The 9,924-nt window shown below is 40.8% G+C and overlaps 2 protein-coding genes across 5 annotated transcripts in view; one reads left to right on the top strand and one right to left on the bottom strand.

Annotated features, from left to right (window-relative positions):
• Positions 1-682: 682 nt before the first annotated feature.
• Positions 683-8,452, bottom strand: smim29 (small integral membrane protein 29). 4 transcript variants are annotated; one of them, XM_088438105.1, is made up of 5 exons: positions 8,315-8,452; positions 6,040-6,304; positions 5,405-5,430; positions 5,209-5,314; positions 683-893 (listed from the first exon to the last, which is right to left on the bottom strand). In XM_088438105.1, exons 2-5 carry the CDS (start codon positions 6,142-6,144, stop codon positions 831-833), a joined length of 300 nt encoding a protein of 99 aa, XP_088294231.1. In that variant the 5' UTR covers positions 6,145-6,304; positions 8,315-8,452; the 3' UTR covers positions 683-830. The 4 variants fall into 4 exon arrangements, with proteins under 4 accessions (XP_088294231.1, XP_088294222.1, XP_088294214.1 ...); XM_088438096.1 differs by lacking the exon at positions 8,315-8,452 and adding an exon at positions 6,761-6,863 and having other exon boundaries at positions 6,040-6,307; XM_088438088.1 differs by lacking the exon at positions 8,315-8,452 and adding an exon at positions 6,761-6,855.
• Positions 8,208-9,924, top strand: part of LOC148427789 (protein kinase C and casein kinase substrate in neurons protein 1-like) — a 27,876-nt gene continuing 26,159 nt past the window's right edge. Inside the window, exon 1 of the mRNA XM_088438026.1 lies at positions 8,208-8,517. The gene's annotated coding sequence lies outside the window, so the exon portion shown is untranslated. The remainder of the gene's footprint in view (positions 8,518-9,924) is intronic.

Below are 9,924 nucleotides of genomic sequence, written 5' to 3'. Positions count from 1 at the left end.
GGGATACACAACACATTTTGTCTTTCAATCACAGTGGATACTACCTTCATATTAATTGAACTATCAACTTTCTATGATAAATCCACATTAACAAATGTAACAGTCCTGAGTGGCTTCAAACAGTTGAGGGGCGTAAAGTAGGTGGGTCTATCATTGAGTACAGTCAGAACAATGGCATTCATCTCTAGCTGGAGGCGAATCCGTGCTAATGCCACGTCTTGAGCATCGGACATGTTTGGAGCAAGAGTCATTCAAAAGAATACTGGATCTTGTTTATGTTCTTTTGAGGTTTTCATGCCTTCCATGCGACTCACAGGATTTGGCAAAACCACATCAAGATCCAGATCACAAATCGGGGATGTCGTAATTTTGTGTGTAAGTGAGAAAATAAATAAATTGAGCTCAGATATTCTTTAGGTGAACTTGAAGCAGATCACACAAACTATAAATTCATTAACAGCTCAATTGTTTAGAAAAATCTTATCATTTTAACTATTTGATGCAATGTGATGGTGTTTTTCAAACATACTGCAATAAAGTACAGTACAGAAACAATCTCAAGACTGGTAGACTCCAGAACGTTCAGTCATGCTCTTCGAGCGCTGCACATGGGACTGATGTGAACAAAGTAAAGATATCTTCAGAAGATGAACCTGTTTCAGCAATGGACACTGAAATTCAGTGAAAGCTTGTGAATAAATACTTTATGTTGAAGGTTCAACACGTCTTTACACATAATTTTGCTTGTTGTACTTTACGATGAGGGGTGGTAGCAACTCTGCTTGTGGTTAGCGGAGGTATTCTCCGGCATTACCGTGACTTGGGATTCTTCAAGCATTTTTGGTCAGAAGAGGACGCCGCTGTTGATAACCTCGAGCCCAACCTTGAACAACCTTAAAAATAGAGAAATCATGATTGAGTCACATTCAAAATTCCTGTAAAGAGGTCTTTTGGCATATACACACACAATCTTAAACTTGGCCGAGCACGGATGGTGAGCAACTTCAGGTATTTATGGCAAAATGAACCCGAGCTGCGTCGTGAGCAAAAAGAAAAAAACAACTGCTTTGTGTGCAATCAATGTTACACTGGCGTACCGTTCACTGACCTCTCACCATGTGGGAAATCTGAAACACACTTAGCTTGCAACAAATATAAACCGGATTCGGTTGAAGTTGGGAAATTGTGTAAAACGGAAGTAAAAACAAAATGCAGCAGTTTGAAAATCCTTCTCAACTAGGGGTGGGGGGAAAAAAAAATCGATATTGCACTATATTGTTGTGTTCTCTGTTGCAATACATGATCAATACACTGACGGCCGATAGATATTTTATTACAACATAATTACCAGTTGTCCTTGTCACCATCACTACCCAATGTCTCATGTTCAGTTTGAGGGGGTGCTAATCAAGTACATGGGGGTGAAGTAGGCGGAAGCAGAGGCCGAAACAACAGAAGAGGTGCAAAAACAAATCAAGTAGAATGGCGCAAAGCAAAAGAAATGGATTAAGGAGTCACCCGCAAGTTTCCACTCCAAAGTGTGGAAGCACTTCGGGTATCATGAAACTAACGACGGGAAGGCACTGGATAAAGAGTACGGAATATGCAAGACGTGCGCCTCGTTCGCCGTCACGGTGAACTACTGCTACTACTGCTTTCAAAGGAAAGTTCCCCTTTGGGTCACCGAGGGCACAGACCATCGCAAAGTCTATCGCCGAATTTATATGCAAGGACCTTCGCCCTTACAGCGTGGTCGAGAACGAAGGCTTTCACAGAATGTTGGCAACACGGGAGCCACGGTACGAGATACCCAGTCGTCGACACTTCACGGACAAAGTCATCCCCGCATTATATGCGCACTTTACGTGTTAACACAATTAATGTATCCAGCCGTGTGGTTTTGTAATGTTCATCCAGTGTTGTTTTGTTTTTGTGTGTGTTCATGCACTTTTATCTGCACAGTGTTTGAAAGACCAGGAAGGAGGCAGTTTGGGGCAATTTTTGCATTGAATATAAGCATTTTGTCATGTTTGGCATTGGAGAAATGCATTTTGTCTTTGAATAAATGCATGTTGGCATATTTGATAACAGATTTCCTTATGAAGGGTATTTCTTTCCTTTTCAGTCATTTGTATCGTGATGTGTTGTTGATGAATTGTCTTCCAATATATTGAATATCGTGATATCGTCAATATCGAGGGCGGGCGACAAGGTGCCATAGAATTGAATCGTGAGTTACCTGTATTATCATACCCCAATTCTCAACCCATATTCAATTGAATACACTACAAAGACAACATATTTAATGTTTAAACTGATAAACTTAATTGTTTTTTGCCAAATAATAATTAACTTAGAAGTGCATGGCTGCAAAACGTCCAGCAAGAGTTGGGAAACATAGCAAAAAATACTGAGAAAGCTGAGAAAAATCGTTGAGATTTTCTAATCACTGTATTTTGTTTTATTAACATTTTACACAATTTCCCAACTTCAACCGAATTCAGTTTGTTTATAGCTTATGGATATGAACATGACAAAATATGAAAAATTTAGAAAGATGAGATTCTTTCTGTTTTGCTATAATGTTTCTATTGTCGCCAAACAAAAGGTGCGTCCAATATACGGTAACATAGAAAATACCACAACTGACCAAAAATTAAGGATGCGTCCGATACACAGGTGTGTCCTATATTTGGGGAATTACTGAAAAAAAGCCTGTATGTCGTTCTTTTCTTATGTGTTGTAAACACTGCCACCTACTGATTCTAACAACTTGGTACAAGACTTGGATCACAATCAAATAAATGCATCCATAAACATTTAATGCGATTTGCATAAAAAATAAGCTTACAGCCGTGATTTGGCTTGACGGTGGCGGTCATTTTCTTGACATCAACATTTCCCAACTCCTAATTTGTTGAAAACTTGGGTTACTGTGTCACCCTGAAGTTGAGAAGTACAGTGATCCCTCGCTACTTCGCGCCCTCAGTGCATCGCGGATTATTTTGGGGGGAGAAAAAAAAATATTGCAGAGAGACGTGCCAGATAAGCAAGTTATCTATAAATGCACTTGTCACTGGCACTCCTTGGAAGTCGAACTACTACTACTGCAGTACACATATTTACTTTCATCTTAAATGATTAAACCTTATACAGTAAATGTACTGGAATGTCCTCTCTTTTTCGCGTCTAGTCACGCGCCTGTACGTTTAGCACTTCCTCGAACGTCCGACTGGAGCGGGTAACAAGCTTACCGAACATGATTAAAATGCAGAGTTTACACTTGAAATTCCAATTTATTACAAAAGGTAAGAGGATCCAAAAGCATGCTTTCATCTCTCCTGTGTCTCTCCTGTAACCAACCGCCCATGTGCGCTCAGCTCAGCACACACGCACACGTTACAAAGGTGCTAATTAGCACACTGATTGACAGTTTGGTCTCTGAGAGCCGATCACGTAACTCGTAGGTGTGCCGGGAGCAAACGCGCACACCCGAGACAGCAACGGAGAAATGCACAGCTTTGGAAATCTGACTTTTACCTGGATTTCTTTTGGAATAAATTGAAATTTCAAGTGTATTGTTACGATATAAGAGGCTTCACTTTAATTCACTTTCAGCTGCTCGCGAAAGTGGTCGCTACTGTTCAGTTTGTGTATAAGGTTTAATCATTTAAGATTTAAGTAAATATGTGTACAGTACTGCAGTAATATTTGTCTTAAATAATTTGCATGGAATGAAGTCTTTTCAAATTTACAAAATTAAAAAAAAAAAAAAATCTGTGTGTGTTAGGGGGGCTATATCGCGGATTTCACTTATGTGGGGGTGGGGGGTCCTGTCCCAATTAACCACGTAAAACGAGGGATCACTGTGCTGCAACCAGCACACGGCCTCTTGGCAGAATTCAGCTCGTAATAGGCTATATGGGAACGAGTGCTATAGAAACCCACTGTATTGTACTGTATGCTTGCCTTCATGTTCTCTTCACACAGCTGAAATTATTCATGACCACTAGATGATACCAATCTGAGCATGCACGTCCCTAACCATGGCAACATGCAAGTAGGAGCGGGAATCTTTGGCTGTCTCATGATTCGATTCAATTCCGATTTGGGGGTCTCTGATTCGATTCAGAATCGCTTTTCGATTGTCAGGGATTTAGAATTAAAACGATTCAATTTATTATTATAAATGATATATATTATAAGTGATTTCTGCTTCAATCTATACGAGTGCAATCTCTGAAGTGATGACTCGACACGTCCTCATATTACTTTGTAACTTTGAATGCACATCTTGGCATCAACACCAACAGAGTGAAACTAAACACGAAGAAGGGAAACTCAATTCAGCCGTGTTCTTCGATAGCACACATTCACAGCAAGTGTAAAAGAGAAACTTGAACTAGCTGACACAATTACCTTAAAATAATAGCATACATCACTTTGGCCTTCAAATATCACCTTAATAATTTAACAAGCAACTTCATACATACAGGCGTTGCCCCTGTAGAGGTTTATGCATCTCGCATGGCACGGATTTGAAGCACGTCGCCCCCAACTACTTACACATTTGCAAGCGCAACACACTTCCTGTTTACACAGGTTGCGGCAAATTAAAAGTATAGCTTGAAAACAAGAGTAGGCTAGAACAAATGAACGGAAACTTGCCTGAAAGGGCAGAACAGAAACATTAAAACTCGCGGCGGTGAGAAACCAAAGACTGCTTTCAAGCAGCGCAAGCTTGACAGTCTCAAACAGGATGCGTGGTGATGTCATATACCACAGCGCGTAGTACGGAAGCTGACACGAAGCGCATTGATTTCGATCGTAATATTGATTTAAGGACCTTTTATACTGTTTCGAATCGTAGTAGATGAGAATCGCGATTCTGATGAAAATTTATTTTTTGGCACAGCCCTACATGCAAGCTTTAAACACATTGCATTTTCATCAAATTGAACACAACTGGATCTTATGCTTGCAAATAAAACAGTCGCAGAGGCCTTCTTTGTATTTTCAGTTGCAGCTGTCTTCCTACACATTCGAGGAACTAAGTAATAAGAAACTAAGAGTAAGAGCCAGGCTGTATCAGCGTATATGAAGTAACCAAGGAAAACCACAGATATAGTACATTGTTATTCAGAAATATATGTGTACAAGTGTGCAATTGAAAATGAATTTGAGTGAAAAAATAGAAGTATGCCTTACTCTGGTGTCCTCTTGTCGCCACAGCATCTCTTGTTCAGCTTCATTCACCTCTTCAGAGGGGTCATATGAGTAAATTGGTAACAACTGATGGCGCAGCCGGTCAAGTCTGAGAAAAGAACATCGGCGCAAAATGTGGATCAAGAGGAGCCATAAATCATGGAGAAAGGTTCCTTTACACATGAGATTGCATCTTTACCTCCGTTTCTTACGAATGTATAAGATCTGAAACATAAGACATCAAACACGGACATGTTATTCAGTCATGTATTTCCAAACAAGGTGTGCTATAAATGCAACCAAAAGCATGCATGTTAAGGTAATTAAAGACTCTAAATCGTCCACATGCAAGGACCACTCATGGCTCGTGCAGACATTCAGAAAACAGGTGAGCCATGATTAGTCCTTACGTGAGCTCTGAACAATGGTGATGTCATTTCAGTCAACAGCAGATGGCAAAACGGCCATCCCCGGAGACGGATAAAAAAAAAAAAAAAGAAAAAAGTGACTGTTGCTGCTTCATCCATATTCCACAAGTGCCCTATCAATCATAATGTCATGTTTGGACTAGTAATGGGGGGCTCATAGAAGATATACTGTAGACAAATGTTTGGGGTTGACTTCCCTTTTGTTTTATGATTTGTGTTTTAAACATTCAGGGAAAGTATATTGAATTTTAATTAACACTACATTTGAGAACATGGGCTGAGTGATGATTTCGATTTCTGCTACCTGTAAGCTCTGTTTCAGGAAAATGTGAATTTGAGACCTACCCGCATGTAAACATTTCAGTCTTTGTTTTTGTGTTTAATCGCAAGTGATCATAGAACTTACCACTGCTACAGCTATTCCGATGATGGTGATGAGGAAGAATGGCACCAAAATATAGCCGACCGCCACACCCCTATCAATAGTGGGGGACGGAGTGGTATTATTCATTGCATATAATCAGTGCAAGGGGCTGTTTTAAAGCAAACAGAAACCCTCCACCCAGGGACACACTCTGTGCAGCGTCTCTCTCCTCAAGTCGCCCCCCTTGTTGACCAGGCCTCATCCTTTTCATTCATGTGACTTCCTCATGGTATCGCTGCTCCTCCTCCTACTTGGGACAAACCACACACAGCAATTAAGAGTACACAGGTCAGATCAACACAATCGATAAAACACTGCAATGTGTGTGTTCGTTACATTAGTATAAGTAGATTTGACAAAGCGAAATAAATATCTGATCTACTGAAAAGCGACGTACTTCAATTATATTGACAGAATGAGAGCTACGTTGGCCTCGTGGATTTAACATAATAAAAGCTGTCTCGTGTCAACGAAGATGCAGCTTCCTCTCCACACTTCCGGCAACTTGAAAGACAACCGCACAACTGTCGCGCGTCTAAATTGGTTAGCTTGGAGCTAATTCAGCTGCTGTGGCCGGCCTCTGCTCCGCGAATACCCTTCAAAGTTATTTTGTTCCAGTAAAGACGCGCAGGCTAGCCATCTGCATAAACTGCGCGGGGGGGTTATTTTGTTTCCGAGGGTAACAACGTAAAAACCCACTCACCTTTACTGAATTTGTTTGTGTTGCTTGCTTCCGCGAGTAGGTAATCTTGTTTTGTTTTTTTTGGCAAGCTAGCCGAAGCAGCGAGGGCAATAATACTACTTCCTCCTTCAATGTAAGATGTGGGTTTAACGGGTTTTCCAAACTATTTGTTCAAGTTAAGTGGTTGGATAAATTTAACGTAGATAATGTTGATGATATACCATTAGATTAACAATAATAGCAATATATTACAACACACAACCTTTTTTTTTTTTTTACATTGTATTCGCTAATCGGCATGAAATCACTTTTATTTGCCCACGAGGAGGCGCCACAGTGAGATAGTTGTATTGTTTGGCATGGTTTTTGTATGGTATATAGATGGTCAGTGTATGGCGCTGTTCTGCATCATCAGAAGACTCAAAATGAGACACCGCGTAAAAGGGTTCTGTTTTTTTAAGGTGGTGGATTTTTGAAGGTTTTTTTTTTTTTTTTTAAACAAATGCGGATAACCCTAACCCTAAAACATTTAAATATACAGCCTTGGTTTTGATCTGGTTTGGCTCAAAAAATAGGATAAATCTTTTCCATGCACTTTGATGGATTGAGAGTGGATTTCAAGAATAAAGTGATTTAGATTCTAAACTAACTTGTCAAATAAATAACTTTATTGTCCATTTGTCACTACCAAGCTCCGTTTACGTACTTTTTAATCAGCAAAATGATATTATCTATCATTTTCAATATCGACCATATGTTTTAAGGAACTCAATATGGAACTAATGACTTCCAAGAAGCCTAAAAAAAAATCTGGAAAATAGCAACGCCCCCAATATCTTCTCATGATGTATGACAAGGAGCTGGACAAATTTGGCCATTCAAAACCATTGTTCATACATCAATAATAATGTTTTTGTGTGTTTGTTTGTTTTTTAACTGAAAGAAATCAACCCCAAAATTGTATGATAAACCAAGACAGGATCCATGCTTGATTTTCCACTTCTCCCTTCAGACAAGTGACGTGTCTGACTACTGCTAGATTTGGGGCGTCCCACAATTCTTCTTAAATCACTTCTGAGGTGTTATTGAGAGATAAATTTAGAATATGCATTATGTTTTTACATACAGCCTTTTACTGTAAGTATCAATGTTCAAAACATTCAAATGTTGATTTTACGTGGGTATGCAGCGTTTATGGTCTACCATAAATGCTTACACCCATCCATTCTTCAAATAAATCCAACGATCCCACCCTGACCCACACTCATCCCAATGCAGTGCGTGCAGCTAAATGGAGGTAATCAACAAGCACAGAAGTGACGCCCCTCTCTTCCCATCTGCACAGCAATTGGTTTTTGAAGTGGAAGTCACATGTGGGGCTCTCCCTGAGACTGAAACTCCGACTTTACCTTGATTTGAAAAAACAAACACACAAACAATTTGTTCCCAAATATATTTTCTTTTTTGTTCTATGAGTGAAATGATTTGGTCTTATTTGAAGAATGTTATTCCACAACACAGATTATCATTGGAAATGATCTTCACTTAAATATAATGAAAATGTGTTGAACCTACCCCCTCTTACAGTCAATTTTGTTTTGGTCATCCTTTCGCGTCGCGCTTGTGCTGTTGTGCTTCCTCTCTCCGCGTGCATCGTGATCAGGCTGCAGTGTCTTACGGAGGTCACCTTCTGTCACCGCAAGGGGAAATACTGAATCATTTGCAGTCAAGACTCGGCTGGACGCGGTGCACCTCGGCAAGCAGCGTCTAGCTATCTGGTAAGCAAGTACGCCACGTTTTGCGCCAATCGTTGCATCTTTTCGCAATTGCGACGCTTGTTTAGAGTTGACCTCATCGCATCATTTGCCAACGTAATCCTTCCATAATGCAGTTTTCGTTGGCAATTATGCGGCTTCTAATATATGCGTGTGTCATGTATACGGTATTGTTTTCAACACAAGCATCTTGCGTCATGTCGTGTTTTTGTTTCTAAGTCACGGAATTCGATAGTTATATATGCAGACCATTTGTAATTAAACGCAATCTAGTTCTACACTGATGCGTTTCTCAAACTGCAACGCTGATTCGGTTTTCGCAACAGGGGAGCGGTGGTGTCCTGAAATGGTTGTTACCATGTTATTGTAGTTGATGGAGATGGTGGCCATGTCTGCATAGGATGGCTGATTGTATACTATTTATTCTCCTTTCCAATCGTCACGTGGAAAAAACGAGGGAATTAAATGACAAGCACACAGCAGTTGTTTTGCAGAAAATCGCTACTCTGTCATAATTTGTAAGGGGATTTTTCAGTGCACAGGACAGGAATATAAATGAGAGCGCTCCTCTGTGCGGTTATGTAATTGGTTGTCACAGCTCAGCGAGGAGCCATCTCTCGCGTCATTGTTTTTCTTTTCGCATCTACGGCCAAACAGCAGCAGCAGCAGCAGCAGCACCGGGGCACATCCTGTTATGGGGGCATGTACTCTTCAAAATCGTCTAAAATGCCCCCATGTGTAGAACTCAGCTCTTACGTGTATGCGTTTGTAAGCAGCGTGATTTGTGTTACATGATATGTGTTTTAGGGGTCTGATTAGCATTTTCACCGAAAGGAATGATGCAGGCGTGCAGCTCACAAATGAGTCCACACAGATTCTCATCGGAAGTCGAATAGCAGCTTGTGCACACCAAGCCGACGATGAGCCGTCGTGGTCCCCTGCAGCGTCGACCTATAACTTATGCAGTTCGGCTCAGAAAAATCACCATGAACACGCTGCAGCGACGCTGACCACTACGTTCCTTCTGCGCATGCGTTTGATGTAGTACTCCCCCGTACCATGAGTGGCGGTAGTCACCGTTCCTATCGCGTGGTGTACATTTTGTACAATGCATTATGGGATTCCCAACCTCACGCTTAACCTTTATTTATATGCAAATAAACAGCTTTCACTTTCACACACAATGGGTATCCTCGTGCGCCACTGTCCAGGTGGGCAATATGTCGAACACCAAAGTTGGGATGTGAAAAAGTAATTATTCTGTTCTTTATAAAGTTGCGCACTGTAAAGGGTTCGACTTACGCCCACCCGCTTGCTTTTTTTTCAACCTCGTCACTTCCGATTTCGTCTCGTCTTGTGCGCCAATTCGCTAGCCAATCAGCCACTCAGAGTGAAGATTGTTCCTACGGC

The sequence above is a fragment of the Hippichthys cyanospilos genome, chromosome 2 (genome assembly GCF_059441005.1).
Source record: "Hippichthys cyanospilos isolate Australia breed blue-spotted pipefish chromosome 2, RoL_Hcya_1.0, whole genome shotgun sequence".
In the NCBI taxonomy this organism is placed as follows: Eukaryota; Metazoa; Chordata; class Actinopteri; order Syngnathiformes; family Syngnathidae; genus Hippichthys; species Hippichthys cyanospilos.
Note: the sequence above shows the minus strand (reverse complement) of the source record. Positions and strands in the feature narration are given on the sequence as shown.

Coding starts and splice junctions, on each gene's coding strand:
- smim29 (XM_088438105.1), bottom strand. CDS start 6,144: ATGAATAATACCACTCCGTCCCCCACTATTGATAGGGGTGTGGCGGTC. Junction 5,431..6,039: donor TCGGAATAGCTGTAGCAGTG/GTAAGTTCTATG, acceptor CTTATGTTTCAG/ATCTTATACATTCGTAAGAA. Junction 5,315..5,404: donor TACATTCGTAAGAAACGGAG/GTAAAGATGCAA, acceptor TTCTTTTCTCAG/ACTTGACCGGCTGCGCCATC.